Below are 18,559 nucleotides of genomic sequence, written 5' to 3'. Positions count from 1 at the left end.
TTTCCCTCTCATATATAAGAGCCAGGAAAGTGAAAATTTATCTTCAGAGTAAAACAAAGTTAGCTGAAAAATGTTTTATTACTGATAGGAAAGGCTTAATAAATTCCATAATCCAGATTAACTCTTAAATCCATTTAAAATAACTACAAAATGAAAACAGGAAAAATAAAGTTTATTTGTGTTATTGTGTTTAGAAATCACAAAGAATTTGAATTGGAGGAAGAAGTTAAAAATAAATAATCCACACCTTCTGAACATGGTTCAGAAGGTTGTGGATTATTTATCCAATAAATTCAAAAAATAGTTTGAATGTTTTTCATTTATTGGATATATGTTGTATTTAATTACAATCCTTTATAAAATTATCAGTTTTGAAGAACATAAATAAATTTTTCTTGTTTCACTGGCCGTTTTATATTTAAATTAAAAATTAATAGCTTTAATAGTTCAAACACTTTCACACTGGACTTACTGCATAACACACCTCAAAAACTCTGGGTGCCTAGTGACAAAATTCACAGGTAAACAAATGTTTTCAGGTTCTTTCTGAGCTCTGTTTCAGGTTTACTGCTTTCCTTTAAATGGAATGTGAATTGAAGCTAATGTTTGAATTCAAATTTAAAATGCTATGTGGTTCAACAGATATATATGAACTGGTAAAACATGCACCATTTCTTATTCAAGAAAAACAAATCTTATATGCTTGGCAAGCAATGTACAATCTTGCACTATCTACAGAAAGCCATCCAATCAATGTAGCCCACCAAATTATGTAATGGTGCATGTTTTACCACTTCATATGTCCATTGAACCACATTGTGTTTTAAATTTGAATTCAAACATTAGCTTCAATTCATGTTCCATTTAAAGGAAAGCAGAAAAACTGAAAACAGAGCTCAGAAGGAGACCAAGAATGTTTGTTTACCCATGATTTTTGTTGCTGGGCACTTGGACATTTTTGACATGTGTTTAATAACTTTATGCTAAAATATATATTTTCAGGAACATTAATCTTTCTAACTTGATGATTGAATAAGAAGCACTTACTTTTGACATCATTTCAGACAAAAATGATTGACCTCCAAAACCTGGTTCCACTGTCATAATAAGAATCATGTCTACATGTTGCACCAAAGGTAATAATTCTTCAACAGATGTTGCTGGTTTTAAACCAACACCAACCTGCAAATAAGATTTTTTTTTGTTAAAAATTCTTATAAATATATTAAGTGCTAATTTTTTACATAAATAGCAGAAATTTTTTCTAGGAGAATCTCTCTTTATACTTCAAGAATTTTGATTGTTTGGAATAAATATATATTATATATATATACACACTATTGTTAAAATATGAAAGCACTTTCTGTAAAATAAATACTAACATAATCAAATTTGAATGTATTTATAACTTTAAAATCACATATACTAATTGGCAGTGATGTGCATCATTTATAACATTTTTTTTTCCCTATTTGTCATTCAGATTTTGATGCCTTCATTTTCTGAACTATATAATAAAATCAATGGATTAAAAAAGAAATACAAGTACATTTTGCAATGCAGATTCAAAATTATCTTTAATATGAAATATTTATGATAAACATTTCTATTATCAATTTGATTTGATAATACATCATATTTCATAATCATGTGCAAACTTTATGAACTCTAACATCAGCTGCTTTCTACAAGTAATAAATCAACTTTCAAAGTAAACAAATATTTTGTTTGTTTAATTTGAAAGTTGTTCTATTAAATAACAGTTGATGCTGAACTGAGAGGTTTGAAAATATTTCTGAAAGAATAAATTAACAATTTGTTATTACCAAATTATCTGCTAGATTATCAATCAGGTTATATTAAGGCTAATAACTAATTAAATAACAAATCAATTTGTCTAGAGGTAAGCAATTGTTTATTATGTATAAATGAATAATTTTTATACATTAGTCTATTTTTATATTAATTAATTTGCTTATTTTTTATAGTAATTTCTATTTTTTTCGAAATCTCTTCTCTGAAATTTATTGCATAGTAATTTTGCTACATAATATTGGATTCAGAAATTTCTTAGCTTTTTTTGGTAAATAGCATTATTAACAATTTTGTGATTTTTCATATGCATTTTATGGTTCATGCACTTAAGAGTGTCATTTTTAATCATCATTTGAAAGAAAAAGCATAGAAATTGGTTGTGTTTTTTAACAAGTTAAAAGATGGAAGACAAGAAAGTGCATCACCAACATTTAATGCTTTTTTATTATCAAAAGGATAAAAATGCTGCACAGACCCAATAAAAGATACGTGTTGTTTATGGAGATGATGCTGTTGGTGCAAGCATGGTACATATCATAGTTTCTCATTTCAAAGCCTACAATTTTTCTCTGAAAGATGCAAAGTATCATCTGCTATTGATAATGATCAGATAAAAACATTAGTTGATAATAATTCATGTTATAGTACTCAAGAGATTGCCAAAATCCTAAAAATATCAAGCAGTACCTATATGAACATTTGAAATGTCTTGGTTATGTCAGTTGCTATGTTTGGGTACCACAACTTAACAGAAAAACATTTGATGGACCATGGTCTAAGTATGTGATTTGTTCTTAAAATGAACAAAAATGACTCATTTTTGAAGTGGATAATTACGGGAGACAAAAAGTGGATTCGGTACAAAATATTGAATGAAAAAGGTTTTGGGGAACATGAAATGAGCCATCGCTATCCACTCCAAAAGCCAGATTACATTCAAAGTTACATTTTTTAATCAACAAAGTTACATCTGACCCCACTCCTGACACCAATTTGTGGGTGCACCGGGAGGTGGACGGAGTCGTACCTCCTTTTGTCGGCTAACAGGTCGGTGAGACCTGCCCACGGTCAAGATGGCGGTTCGGATTTGTTACGCATCACACGTTACGTGAGTGAGAGTGAGGAAGTGGATGGGTCCGACGATAGAGCAGCGCGGCAATACTCGAATAAATGACACTAATGGAAAAACAACAACAATTTATTAAGACTAAAAGCTATAAATATGGGCGAAATACCGTCGCCTAAGTTTAGGGTACCTGGAGGGAGAGTTCACACAAATTGGGGAGGTCATACCTCTTGGTCCGAGTAGTTCTTGTAACAAGTTCGAGGTATCCTCGGCTCGGGTATCCTTTCGTACGACGTCGGGTTCCCTCGGGACGGACACACTGTTTAACAGACACTACATAACCAACCCCCTTTCCCTCTCTCATCGCCCTTTTATCTTCTTGGTCATGTTCCTCTCCTTCACCAACCAGCAATATTCAGATTTTGTTCCTCATGATTCATGTTTTCTCCATGGGAACCAAGCAATAAAAATTTTATTGCTAGTGTTTGGTTCCAGTGGGTTCAAATTTTCACATCACCTTGGGCTTTCCAAAATTGTACCTGTCCATAAAGGGCAGGTTCGATTTTTTTCTTGGGAGGATGGCTATACTTAGTGTACTTTCTCTCCCTAATTAGTGATTTAAATGGCAACTTAAATTAGCGACAGTGATTTAAATGGTGAATTTAACAAATTATTCCTTTGCGACAATAAAATATTATTCAGGCGCGCGTTATAACAATTTGCGGTGTTAGAACAGACACTTCGGGTTTGGTACACAATAACGGCATTCCCGGAAGTAGGGTTGTTCTCCCAGTTGGCACGTGGTGCTGACGTAGCTTCCTTTCGTCGCTTGGGTACGAGAGTAAAAGTTCAAGGTCCTAAGTGGTCGTTATTGTTCTTTTGTTGAAGTGAACTCGTTGGATAGTGCGACCTTGCTGCTTGTCCGTTGGAGATAGAAACAGGAACTTGATGGATGGAGGATTCAGATGAGTGGTGACTTTTCGTAGTTCGTTGTAGGGTAGCGGTGTCGGTGCCTTCTTAACTTCAGTGGGTAGTTGTAGTCTTAGGCGAGGGTTCTGTTGAGGCAAGGATGTCGTCCTATCTGGTACTCACAAAATTTAATTATAAACAGTCATTTGAAATGAGAGTTCTATTTGTTCTTAGATAGAGGTATGCATTTTACAGATATAATTGGGGTCTACTCTCCCTCAGGCCGATAGGATGATAAAATCTAACTTAATTCTAGTGGGGAAAGCCAATACGTTCTTGTAATTTAAAACGTTAGTTAAAATAGCTAAATAAAATTCGAATAAATGGAATATTTAATATAATATATATGGTTTTATGATTATGTTAAGGTCAAAACTTCGAGAGAGAGAGAGGTCTGAACAAAGGCCTTAAAATGGCGGCGTTAATAAGTTTGAACAATGGAATGTTGGTGAGGTCGGGTGGTATCGCTCCGGGGTGTTTCCTGGAAGGGTGCGTCACTTCCCGGAAGCGGGTTAGCTTCCCTTTCGTGGAGAGGGATTTCTTCTGGTCGGGTTTCTTGCGGTTGTCGTCGGCCTGCCAGAGTTTGTAGGCGGCGGCATGTAACTGACCAAAAAATATAGATAAGGCAAATAAAGAATATTGCAGCACCAAAGCAACTAGAAAGTATAGTGGTTAACATATGTAAGTAGAAAGTTGGTGCGGGGGTTGATGTCATTCGCAACAAGTGGTTGAGATGTATTTGACGTTGGATAAGGACTGATCTGCCAATCGGATGTCGTAGTTCGTCGATGATTTTATCGTCTCGCGTGTTGCCGGTTCTTTAAGGCAAGTCTGCAGGAGTTGAATCTCCATTTGATTGATAATATGGTCGATTTGTGAAATGACCAATTGGTGCACCAACTGTAGTGATAAAGTTGACTGGCCTTGGAAATGTGATGTGAGGATAACTCCTGGCAAATAGCCAGTACACTCATTTGGGAGATTGATTATTCCGGTGTTATTTAATTTTTGTGTAGTAGATAAAAAGGGAGCCTTTTGATGCCTATTAGGGCATCTAATAGTTAAAGTGAGAGGCTTGGGAGTGGAAAAGATCCACCCTCCGGGTTGATCCAACATTTAAAAAGTAGGCATATATTTGAGGATGATCTGCTGATTGCATAGGTCTTTGACCTGCAGTTCATTTCCGCTGAACAGCGCATATTCACAGCTTCGTTGAGGAGCTCTTAGGATGGGAATATCCACTGAACAAATGGCAAAGTGGGCTGTTGTACAGGTGCTTAATTCGTGCAATTGTAGCAACATATAGGATTGTCAATCCATAGATAACGCAATTACGGGATATGAAGTGTGGAATCGGATAAAGTTTTTACCATGGGCATGTAGGTAGGAAATGGTACTATTTCGTACATGTCGAAGTACCCATTAGGGGTGATCAATGGTATCTTCGCAAAGATTCTTAGCTTCCCCGGTAATGCTACAGCAATGGTAGTGATCCATTGGTAGTATTTAAATAGTGTATCCGGCGTAATAGGTTTGATCATGGCGTACCCCTCCGGAAGTTTAGTTTGGATATCTCGGAGAGTACGTAAGAGAACTTCGCGGGAAATAAAATAAGTGCTCAGCCGATTCTGTTCCAGGATATCTATCGCTTCGTGTAGTTCTAATAGCTGGAAATGTAGCTCTTGGACGAATGATTCAACGGTTCTCAGGATAATTTCATAGGCGGGATTGAAGCGGTATAGGTTGATTAATTCTTCAAAACTTTCTACCCATTTAAATAGAACGTAAATTTGGTGTCTATTATGTTTACTTATGTTTAGCGTATCTTGTATTAGGGTAGTTTGTGATCGCATTAAGTGGATTATCCCCTCGGTCCGCTGTTTGATGGTTTCAATTTCTGTATTTAACGCCTCGACTTCGTCGAAGGTTGCTGTTCCGAAGAGGAACTTAAGAGCTTTCCCTCCTAGGTCTATGAGTCCTTTTTTCCTTTGGGGAGTGGGACGAAGTGTGATTAAAATAATGAGTTCTTGATATTCCCGTTGATAGTTACGGAAGGAGGCCTTTATTAGTTCGAGGCCCTGAGTGGGAAGCTTCCATTCTGTTGCGATCTGGTTCGTCGCTTGCTGTTCCTGTTGTTTGATCAGGGCTTCCAGGTAATCTAATGATTGGGAGACAAATTGAACTTGTCGCTCCAAAGGTTCAAAGGTGATATCGGTGACCAAGGTCCAATGGCTTGCTGTGATTAGAAAATTTCCTCGATGTAGGAAAATTACTCCTTTTGTGAACTCCCTCAGGTCCGAGGGAAGATGTAGCGCGTTATAGCTGCTACTTAAAACTAAGAGGCACAGTCGTAGGAATAGCATTGTGCTCTTCTAGTGATGAGTACTAGATTAGCTTCTGTAAAGAGTAGTAGAAACTAATCAAAGTAAGATATGTGGGTACCGAGGAGGGTCGACAAAGTCAGACCCCTGGTTAATGTCGGCAACAAGTCGGGGGGACTTGCCCACGTGTCAGGAATGGCTTAATTTGTCGGTAGGGATCCTGTAGGGACGGGACTGCTTTTTATCTGGTCGAGTGTAGGAGGGAAAGTGCAGTCGTGGTAAGACGATAAGCAAATATTCGAGCAAACAAGACACCATTTAACAGGATAACAACGATTTAATGGAAAACAAAATATACGGTACAAAAATCTGACATTAAAAGGGGTGACATATATATATAAAGCTATATATCCCTATCACGCGAAGAGAGAGAGAGAGTTCACATAAGTGGGTTCCATACCTCTTGACCAGGGGTGGGCAAATACTTTAAAGCGCGGGCCAAAATGAAATTTTCAAAATGTCTCCCGGGCCGGAGGACTATACCGCGTATGCTTTGCACAAGCGGATGTTTTGGATGGAGTTTTTTCCCTGCCCAATTTTTTTTTTTTTTTGACAAAAACACTAAGTATCATTTCAATTTGAATAAAATATGTCACGTAATTTTTAAAGAAATATTATTATAAATAAATGGCTATTAGATAAACCAGTCAATGAAAGATTTTATTTTGTTACTTATTTATGTCTTAACGATACAAATTATTTTATATTGACACATAGTTATTACAATTTAACATTTATATTGCATTTCGTAAATATAATAGTAAATAGAATTCAAAAAAGAAAAGAAAAACATCAAACGTTAAAATAAATATTTAAAGTTAATGCGAAACGTGAAATCTCGAATGTTCATCTGACATTATTTCTTCAAAATTGGGTTCCAAATCACTTGTAGCAATCCTTAATACCGAGTGTAGATTTTCGTCAGTAATTTGTGATCGATATTTATTTTTCGTGGAAACCATTAAAGAAAAAGTTCTTTCACAAATATATGTCGAACCAAATAAAACAAGGTATTTTTGAACATAGTTCAAAAAATGTTTGAAATGTTCGTTATTCAAAGCGCCATAGAAAGCACTCAATTCGTTTGAGTGAAAATTTTCTTTTAGTAAATTATTTGATTGTAAGTCAATTAGTTCTAGTTGAATTTCAACAGGAGCTTCTTGCACATCGAAATTGAAAGGTTGGCTAATTAATGATAAAGGTTTTTCAATAGCTTTGAAATCTTGAAATCTTCTTTGGAATTCAGAATGCAGGTCTTGTGTTATTGCACTATATTTAAAAAAATCTGTATTTTTCAATGATTCTCGCCGTGCTTGCAATGAGGGGAAATGATTTAATAATTTATTATTAAAGTTTTCAGCAAATAAATTGAGTTTTGTCATAAATGCTTTGACGTTTGAGTGCATATTGAAAGCGAATTGGTTTTTCCCTTGTAGATTTATATTTAGTTCATTCAAATATTTTACGATATCTACTGAAAACGAGAAATCGTTTAGCCAAGCCTTATTTTGCAATTCAGGAAAATCATGTAGTTTTTCTTTTATCGACAAGAAGGATACTATTTCATCAAGCAAATATTGAAATCTGTCCAAAACTTTACCAATGCTAAGCCATCTCACTTCAGTGTAATAAGGAATTTCGTAGAAGTCACTTTCAATTTCTTTCAAAAATTCAACAAACTGTCGATGATTTACGGCACGTCCTCGGATAAAATTCACAACTTTGGTCACAACAGTAACGACGTGATTCAATTTCAAAACTTTTCTGCATAGCACTTCTTGATGAATAATGCAGTGCAAAAATAATATATCGTGTTCTGGTTGTAACTCTTTTACTTTGTCGCGAATTCGTTTAAGTAAGCCTACATTTTTCCCTGTTAAACTAGGACAACCATCCGTAGTGACGCTTACTATTTTATTCCAAGTTAAACTTACTTTAACTAAACACTCTTCAACAGCGAGAAAGAAGTCTTCACCAGTAGTTGTATCTTTCATTGGATGCACACTAAGAAGTTCCTCGCTAATTTCACATTTCTTGTTAATGCCGCGAATAAATATTAATAATTGACTTGTATCAGTAATATCGCAGGACTCATCTAAAGCCAGAGAACAATAGGTAAAATCAGCAATTTTTGTTCTTAGCTGGTCAAGTAAGTTTCCTGAAATATTTTCAATCCGTCGTACTATTGTTCTTCTCGAAAGGCTTACATTTTCAAAAATATGTTTCTTTTCAGGACAACATATCTCCGACACTTGTACCATGCATTGTTTAACAAATTCTGCTTCAGAAAACGGCTTACAGAACTTAGCAATTTTGTGTGCGACAACATAACTTGCTTTTGTGGTAGATTTCTCTATATTACTTTGTTTGGTAAAAATATTTTGTTTCTTATTCAAGTTTTTTGCTAAGTTTTCTGCTACAGTTTGAAGTTCTTTTAAAGAAAGTGATGCATATTTTGGATGTTTTGTTGTAAAGTGCCTGTTTAAATTGTATTCTTTGAAAACAGCAATTGTTTCCTGACAAACTAAACAAATTGCTTTCTTATTAATGTTTGTAAAAAGATATTTTACCGTCCAAGCTTCATTGAAGTTTCTGCATTCCAAATCAACTTTTCTTTTTTTAGATTGACTCATTTTACAAAGGTCTACAAATAAATAATTTAATTAATACAATAAAATAAAACCAATGTTTTAAAATTTTACTTACAAAAAGTCCACTTTTTCAATTTTATATTTGCAAACTAATATTAGACTCGAACAAAAAAGAGTATGCGATCAGTGCTAAATCAAAATTAACAATACGCGTGGTGCGACCTGTCGTCCCTCGAAAAGTGAGAGGAGTGCAGCATATGCCGTCCACACATGCATTTCGAACCTAGCGCGATCTCCTTTGTGTTCGACGAAAAAACCGCCCTGAGAGCGATCGTCGCGACATCGTCCACACTAGTGTAGTCAGCCGACCGCCCATTTTATTACGCCTATTATATATACAGTACGCACACTAATAATGTTGATGTCAACAAAATCTCATAAAAGAGTTTAAAAAAATTTGCGTGCGGAATTTTTCAACGGGCCGGATAAAATTAGCAAAAGGGCCGGATCCGGCCCGCGGGCCGGCTTTTGCCCACCCCTGCTCTTGACCAATCAGTAATTCAAATATGCTGTTTGTCACGATGATCGCTTATTCCTTTGTAGGGAAGGGTCCGTGGCACTTGCGGCACAATCGTCAAATATATTCCGTAGGCACAACGGGTAAGATCGCGACTCGATATGAATCGATGATTGACTCTCCACCGGGGGAGGGAGGAAGCATCTTATATATAGCTTTTTGCTGGGAATTTTGGTCACGTGCAGGTGCTTAGGCCATAGGTGTTCCCGGGATTGGAAACAATACGGCGAATTCGGGCGCTAACTATAAACTTAAGTTGCAAGATGATCTGTACTCAGCGTAAGAACAATGGATAGTTGACAATTATACGGCCGGGGATGCATATTTTCTCGTCCAGGACCGTTTTTAGGCAGGATGTTTATATTCAAGACAGTTTTTGGCAGGATGTTTATAATAGAAAAAATTTTGATTCGATTTAGGGAATAATGTTAGTATAATTCGGATTATATTCGGATTATATCCGAATATAAAGGGGTAATTATTAATTCGGATATAATTTAGGAAAACTTTACGTTCAAGGGGATTCCAGATCTCACATTCACTTTACGCTTTCTTTAAAATCATACTTAATTAGTGTGATTTTAAAATTATTTGCTGCGTTTTTGTTCAGAGGGGTAAGAGGTATGGTTACATGAAATGGATGTGGGTTTTTGTTTCTATTTCTCTCTCTTGAGGATAAATAATCGGTAACAGAGTTGACAGGGAGCGGTGACTTAGTCGCGTTAAACCAAACTTCGATATCTAGTTTAGACAAATAAATCTTGACGCGTGTTTGACGCGTGACAATCTTTATAGCTGGAGGGTAGGAGACGTAGGTCTTGGGTGGCTTGGAAGTGGTCGGTTGGCTGGATGACGTCATTGATGAGTTCGGGTCGAGAGTACAGTTCAAAGTTCACAGTGAGTTGAAACTGTTCGTTGGAATTTTCTTTGTGTGAAGAAGCTAGATGGTTGGTCGGTGATCGTTACTGTTGGAATGTCCAGATATAAACGGTGTCGGATACTGACAAAATTGTAGGTAAGTTGGGAATGGTTTCTTCTTGGTCGGGCGTCCACATGGATGGATTTCTGGTACTTACTTCGGATGTCTGGTCGTAACAGGTTCGTGAGTCCGCATTCTATGGGTTGAGGTACTGAAATTGGACTGTTCACAGTAAAAAAAGATAAAGAGCAGTGAAAAGATGCTTGAAGTTCTCACGGAATTCGGTACAGAGGTAGGAAGATTTACAATAATTGTCGATTTACTCTCTCTCTCGTTAATCTTTTCTAAGCCTAAAGCTAGCTAAACATAAAAATTTCTCAAAGGGTAAACTAAAAATTAAAATAATATGGAATATAACGCGAATACGAAGGTATAAAATAATGTGTAGTATAATATAAAGTAAAAATACAAATGGATTACAATATGGCGGTTGGGTGTTTAGTAAAGGGGCCCTTAATAGGTTTGAACAACGGGTTGTTGTTTACGTAGAGTTAGATCGCCTCGGGGTGTCACCTCCTGGGAAGTGCTAGGTAGGGTCTCGGTTCGAGGTTGACCTAGATTTTCGTTGAGGGAAATTTCTTCCGGTCGTATTTCCGGTGGACGTTGTTGGTTCGTTGAACGACTTATTTGGCATCGCCGATAATATCGAAAGAAGCAGATGAGGCAAAGTCCAGTAACAATGATCCCAAGGCTGCTGGCGATTATGGTTATTACTGAAGAAGGGGAGGATGAGGGAGTTGATTTCGGTGTCATTCGTAATAGGTGATCGAGGTCATAGGTGACGGCTGATAACGATCGATCGACGAGTTTAATATCGGAATTCGCGTTCAAATTCACGTGTTTGGGTGTTTGTGGTTCGACGAGTCGTTTCTGGAGTAGCTGAATTTCCGTTCGGTTCAAGATTTGCTCGATTTGGGGAACCACTAAGTGTTGCGCAATTTCAAGTTGTAGGGTTGTTTGCATTTGGAAGTGCGAGGTGAGGATAATTCCAGGCAGGTAACCTGTACATGCGTTTTGTAGCTTGATTATCCCTGTATTGTTGATTTTATGCGTGGTAGATGAAAAGGGTGATTTCTGATGTCTAGTAGGACAACGGATAGTTAAAGTGAGAGGGTCAGAAGTGGAATAGATCCATATTCCTTGCTGATCCACTCTTTTAAAAATGGGTGCATATTTTGTTACTATCTGACGAGTACAGAGGTCTTTGACCTTGTTTTCATTTCCGCTAAACAGCGCATATTCGCAACTTTGTTGAGGGAATCGTTGTATAGGAACGTCTAGGGAACAAATGGGTAAATGGGCCATTTGGCACAGTAGTAGTTCATGTCGTTGCAATAACATGTAGGATTGTCTATCCATAGATAGAGCAATGATAGGATAATCAGTTTGAAACTGGAAGAAGGTTTTGAGGGGAGATACATATGTAGGAAATTTTATAATCTCATACATATCAAAGTACCCACTTGGGGTGATCAAAAGAATTTTGGCAAATATTCTTAATTTGCCGGGCAGAGCTACGGCAATGGTAGTAATCCATTGATAGTACTTAAACAGGGTATCCGGTTTAATAGGTTCGATCATGGAGTAGCCTTCTGGCAGCTGAAGTTGAATATCCCGGAGAGTCTGTAACATAATCTCTCGGGAGATAAAATAGGAGCTTAATTGGCTATGTTCCAAAACATCAATCGCTTCTCGCAATGCTACTAACTGGAGGTGGAATTCTTGGATAGAGAATTCGAGTATTCGGAGTATTATTTCAAAAGCTAGTTCGTAGCTATATAGCTTCATTAATTCTTCAAAAGATTCTTGCCGTTTGAATAACACATAAATCTGATGTCGGTTGGTTTTGCTTATATTAAGTGTATCGTTTAACAAGGTAGCCTGCGAGCGTAATAAATGGATAATTCCCACATTTTGTTGATGGAGATTTGATATTTCGGTATTTAAGGTCTCGATGTCATCAGAGGTGGCTGTTCCGAAGAGGAATTTAAGAAGTTTTCCTCCGCCGTCGATTAGACCTCGTTTTTCTTTCTGTGGCAAGGGTAAGGTGATTAGAGTAGTGAGCTCCTGATATTCTCTACGATAATTAAGAAATGAAGCTCGCATCACCTCGAAGCCTTTTGTAGGGACATGTTCAAGTGGTTGAAGCTTCGCCTCCAAATAGCTCAGAGATTGTGAGATGAATTGAATTTGGCGCTCTACATGTTCGAAGGAGAGTTCAGTGACCAAGGTCCAGTGACTGGCGGTCATTAGGAAATTTCCTTGATGAAGGAAGATAACGCCTTTCGTGAGTTCCATGGAGGTTTCCGTCGGTGTGAACTCGATGTGGAGGAGAAGGAAGAAAAACTGGGGATACTTCATCCTGAGTAGTGGGTAAGGCGCACGTCTCGCTAAAGCCGTTGGGTTCAAGCTTCACTTCTTGAGCTAGGGTGTCGTTCACTAGAACAGGGGAAAATATTTTTTTGTTAGAATGGCGGGTCCCTCATAGTCTCTACAAAATAGTTTATTTTAGGGTAACCGATATTGTTACGATAAGTTACGTCGGGCGCGGCAAGAGGCGGTCCGTAGGAAAATGGTTACCGAAATCAATGAAGGACAAAAACCCTTTTCTTTTGTTTCCTCTCTGTTTTTATTATGGAAATATACATATTGATTGTAATTACGATATACAAAAAAAAAAATATAACGATTAGCATAAATCAAGGTGATTAGTATAATAATATATAGTCCATTGTATATATTCCCTTACAGATGTAGGAAGGAATGATACCAGTGTTTACGGGCGAGAAGCGTGGCGGCGGTTGCCCGAAGGGAGAGTTGATCGGGAGGCTCTTCGGGACGGTGGTGGATCAAAAAGCGGAGTGCGGGCGGCGTGGGGAGTGACATTGTTTCTTTGTTGATAGGCCATTTCACTGTGTTGATTGGCCTCCCGAATGGCCTCGTCGCAGGTAGCTGGGCACTCACTGCCGATGGGAAAAAATATATGGACTGGCGTGTTTCCTTTTTGCCGCTGCGAGCGGGCGAAATGTAGGGCGGCTCGCAGAGATGCGGTCGGTACTTCTTCTCTAGGTGGGGGCGGAGTTGGGGACGGGAGATCGGTTTCCCACCAGCCGTCTGCGTCCGCCATTCTGCAATAAGGGAGAGGGGATTAGTTAGTTGCAATATTAAAGAAGAATTTAAAATTGTTATGGCCGCAGAAGGAATGCACCAGATCCGCTGGCAATTCTAGAGGTTTGCAAAAGGGTTGTGGGTCGTCAGATCCCCACACGTGAATGTGGGTAGATCTCCAATGGAGGGTGTGTGGCCCCTTTTTAAATGCTATTAGATAGGAAAAGGGGGAGGAGTTGAGAACGCGGTCCGTGAGGCGATAGACATTAATAAGAAAAGTTGGGTGATTAGAATGTTGTTTAGTAACCAAAAGAAGGAATTGTTGGAAATGGCACTCTAATATAACGGCCCAGGCTTGAGGTAGGGTGTCGCCGGCAGGGACACCCAAAAAGGTTAGGGAAGACTGACAGAGTTTGGATACTTGGGGATGTGTTTGGAGGATATGGGGCGTTAAGTCAACGCGCTTGCCTTCCCATCTGCAGTTGAGGTGCGTAAAAGGGCAGATTATCGGTCTGTATCGGCAGTTGGTTTCATGTGTCTCTCGTTCTGCCTCCCGCAACACCGCGGAACATCCGAAGGTGTTATGGCGGCAAGGTAACTGCAGGGTGGCGGCGATTTGCTCTAGAGCAAGGTTTCGGATGTGACCGAGAGTCTCCCGGCACGTGTGGCACGTGGTTATCCGAGGGCGGCACAGAGAGCACACAAGGTGACCATTGGTGCATTGGAACACCGGTGGTTTGATGATGTTATAACAGATGGGACATGTTAACAAAGTTGTCAGCGTCGAATCCTGTTCCGAAGAAGCCATAGTCGTCTGGAAGGGAGAAGAAACTGGGTAAGAAGCAGGGAAAAAGGTATGAATTAAGTTGCTAAAATCTTTATAAATTCTACCATAAGTTAAATTATGGGGAAGATGACCTACTAGAGGCAGGTGAAATGAATCGAGGTATGCGGCTGCGTGTGGGGCGAGGCATTACCCAAGGAAGTTCCGCAACCGGCCCGTGGCTTCGAAGGGCGTACGGGGGGTAGATTCCGGTTCTTCATCTGATTCCGCCTCTGACGCTTCGCTTCCCCGTTCCTCGCTCTCGCTTACGCTTTCCGGTTCCGGCTGCTCCTCCGGTAGAGGAGTGGGTATGGACGTTAAGATAAACTCATCCCAAGGATCGAGAGAAGTGGGTTGTTGTGGCGTCGCAGTATTTGTATCCTCTTCCGGGGATGGAAGTGGCACGGCCGTTACATCAGGATTAAGGTTAAATTCTTGTCGTGCCAGGGTAGGTTTTATCCGATCCGCATGTACGTGCAGTTTCCGCTTAGTCTTAATGTTTTCTATCCGGAAGTTAACAGGACTAAGTCTTTCGGTAATTCTGTATGGTCCTGACCATCGCGCTGCTAATTTTTGTTTTAATCCTCGAGGGGTGACGACTTCTTTTAATAACACTCGGTCCCCTATTTTGTAACTGGGAGGTCTATTCTGTCCGCGATGCCGCTCTTGCCTTATCTCGGCTGCCTGTTCCGAGTATTGTTGGGCAGTTTGATGCGCATGTCTCATCCGTTGTCTCAATTCGGAGGCAAAGTTATCTTCTATGTCATAGGATATTCTAGCAGGGCTTTCAACTAAGTCAAAAGGATATGTGGGGTCTCTTCCATATAACAAGAAAAAGGGACTATCGTTAGTAGAGGCGTGTACTGAAGTATTGTAGGCAAATAATGCGTAGGGAATCCATTCGTCCCAGTCGCGTTGATCTTCCGAAACGTAATGGGATAGAATGTCAATTAAAGTTTTGTTAAATCTTTCGACAATGCCATTACAGGCTGGATGGTATGCAGTAGTGAGAAGACGCTTTATTTGTAATAGATTACATACCTCCGCAAACATTTTCGATATTAGGTTCGGTGCCCTGTCAGTTAGCAACTGTGTCGGGGTCGAGTGACGTAGGACAATATGAGTCACGAACGCCTTCGCAATTGTTTTGCTAGTAACATCAGGTAGCGGGATGGCTTCTGCATACCGACTAAAATGGTCTATGAATACCAGGATGTATTTATTCCCGTTCGTAGTAACAGGAAGTGGTCCGACGATGTCCATGGCGGTGCGCTCGAACACATGAGAAAGGGGCGCAAATAATTGTAGTTCAGCCTGTGCTCGGCGACCACGTCGTCGATGTTTTGCACAGCTTTGACAACTTTGGCAGTAATTTCAGATTTCTTTAGTCATTTCCGGCCAATAAAATGATCTAGCTATTTTTGTTCGCATTTTAAGTTCTCCCAAATGTCCAGCCAGGGGATTATCATGAAAAGTAAAAAGAATATATTCCTTGAGACTTGCAGGAATAACGATTTGTTCCCACCAATCCGTATGTGTCTTATTTGTTCCTTTGTGGCAAAGGGCTTCGTCTTCATTGAGATAAAACTCTTCTAAGTTCAAATTGTTATAAGTTCCAGAGGTTTCACCATCCTTTAACGCTTGTATAATAGCGCTCCAGCGTTCATCCCTTCGCTGAGAATTAGCTATTTGAGCTATAGAGAAAATAGGATCAACTTCCCTTATTTGTCGGATTGGTATACGACTGAGGGCGTCAGCATTTTTATGAGAGTTTCCCGCCTTATGTACGATATCAAAGTTAAATTCCTGAAGGGAAAGGATCCAACGAGACAATCTCGAGTTTGTAGTAGAATCCTTGCAATCTAAAAGCCATCGAAGGGGTCGATGATCGGTAATAATGGTAAATTTGCGGCCGTATAGGTACGGTTTGAAATATTTCACAGCCCACACTGTGGCTAAACACTCTTTTTCGGTTGCGCTATAATTTAAGTCCGGTTTCCTTAGTAACCGGCTAGCATAGGCGATAGGTTTCTCCTGGCCATTCTCTTCTTGGGACAATACTGCTCCTAGGGCGACGTTTGACGCATCAGTTGCGAGGAAGAAAGGTTTGGTAAAATCAGGAGATTTTAATAATGGTGCCGACGTCATAATTTCCTTAAGTTTCTCGAAACTCTCTTGTTGATTAAGTCCCCATTCGAAAGGTACATCCTTTCGAAGTAGGTCTGTTAGAGGTTTGGCGATCTTTGCATAAGCGTCCACATGTCGACGATAATAGCCAGTTAGACCCAAAAAGGATCGAATCTCCAGCTCGTTCACAGGTGTGGGAAAATCTAGGACGCTTTTTATCTTGTTGGAGTCTGGCTTTATGCCATGTTCCGAGATTTCATGGCCTAAAAATTTTATGTGCCGGCGTAGGAAATGGCATTTTTTTGGCTTTAGCTTTATTCCAGCATCTCCTAATCTTTGGAAAATCTGTTCCAATCGTTCAAGGTGGCTAGGGAAATCAGGACTGAAAGTTAAAATGTCGTCCATATATACAAGGCATGTCTTTCCCTTTAGGCCATGTAGGACAAAATCCATTGTTCGTTCAAATGCTGCAGGCGAATTGCGCATCCCCATGGGACGTCTGTTCCATTGGTAGTGCCCATCTGGGGTGGAGAAGGCGGTCTTCTCCTTATCACACACACTTAATTGCCAAAATCCGGAGACGGTATCCATCGTAGAGAAATATTTCGCTTGTCCCATTAGGCTGAGAGATTCTTGCACTTGAGGCAGGGGATAAGGGTCTACCTTAGTAATTTTATTTAGTTTACGATAGTCTATCACTAAGCGTAACGAACCATCCTTTTTCTTAACTAAAAGAGCAGCGGAGCTCCAAGGGGAAGTAGAGTGCTCAATAATGTTATGGGCCAAAAGGCCATCCACAATATCATTTAATTGCTGCCGTTGGGCATAGGGGATTCGATATGGAGGAGTGTAAATAGGTGCCGCGTCACCTGTATCAATTTTATGTTGCACGATATCGCAATAGCCCAAATCGTAGTCGTTTAAGGCAAAAACGTGCCTGTATTTATACAAAAGGGTTAAAAGGGCTTGTTTCTCATGTTTAGGAATGCCAGTCCAGTCAAACAGCTGCCCAAATTCATCCTTTGGAAGGGCGGCGGTTTCTCCCTCTTTTACGGCATCCGTACCTAACTAGTTTAAAACTGGCATGCGCATTGTTCAGTTCTTGGCTGTAAAATGACATTGCACATGCCTTGTACTACGAGGCATGTGTAATGTCATTTTATGGCCACAATTTTTGTTATTTCTTCATAAAAATTTTTACAAAGAAATAATAAAAACTAAATAGCTTCTAGAAGCAGCTAGGAGCAACCAAAAATAAAAATAAATGGTAAATAAAAAATAATGTAATATTTATTTTTATGTAATTTTTCTCAATTATTTTCATATAGTTTTGTTATGTAACCATATGTAACCATTACTGATGTTAATTTTCAAATTTCTATATTTATATTATATACTGTATCTTTTGTAACTTAAATTAAATTAATATTAACGTTGGTATATGTTATTATTTATTATTCTTACTTTTATCTATTATTTTTGCAATTAATACCAACATCAGACTGTTATTAATTATTTTTGGATATGCCACACCTGATTATTACTTTAATAATATATCATGTACAGTACATTTACCTTCTAATAAAAAAATATTTATTTTCTATTCACAATAAAAAACCTAATTTTTTTATTTCTACGTATAACTTCTTAACTTTAAAATGTCCTATCCCTCATCACCCGGCTGCCCCATTGTGGGCCTAGCCGAACCCGTAATAGGCTTGCTTAAAGAGGCCTTCTTTAAACAAGTCGCCCACAGAGCGGGAAGGGTTAAGAAAAACAAGATGATAATATTAAAAAAAATTTTTTAAAGTCAATTCCTACTTAAATCAACAAAGAAAAATTTTATTTTAGTTACTTTTTCTTAAATAATTACAAAGTTCGCTTTTTTTTCTCCTTGTGCCCTCTATCGATCCAAATCTGCATATTCCTGACAGGCACCACAGTTTAAATTTAATTAATTAATGAATTAATATTTGAAAAAACTGTATTAACATCAAGTGTCATCCACTACAAGTTTAAAAAAATGTATTTGAACTTGAGTGGATGAATAAAAAGCATTTTATTAACAATTGAAAATTTAAACAAGATATAGGGAGAGTGTGAACTAATAGTAGGAATTTAAA

At 38.5% G+C, this 18,559-nt stretch overlaps 1 protein-coding gene across 2 annotated transcripts in view; it reads right to left on the bottom strand.

The window, feature by feature from the left end:
* The window catches only part of Rpe (Ribulose-5-phosphate-3-epimerase), a 61,267-nt gene that overhangs the window by 33,317 nt on the left and 9,391 nt on the right, over window positions 1–18,559 (bottom strand). For both annotated transcript variants that reach the window (XM_067287199.1, XM_067287200.1), the window contains exon 3: window positions 1,048–1,182. In XM_067287199.1, the coding sequence (XP_067143300.1) occupies window positions 1,048–1,182 (135 nt within the window). The remainder of the gene's footprint in view (window positions 1–1,047; window positions 1,183–18,559) is intronic.

The sequence above is a fragment of the Centruroides vittatus genome, unplaced genomic scaffold, assembly GCF_030686945.1.
Source record: "Centruroides vittatus isolate TY-2023 unplaced genomic scaffold, ASM3068694v2 scaffold_435, whole genome shotgun sequence".
Classification (NCBI taxonomy): Eukaryota; Metazoa; Arthropoda; class Arachnida; order Scorpiones; family Buthidae; genus Centruroides; species Centruroides vittatus.
This window is presented reverse-complemented; position numbering and strand designations above follow the sequence as displayed.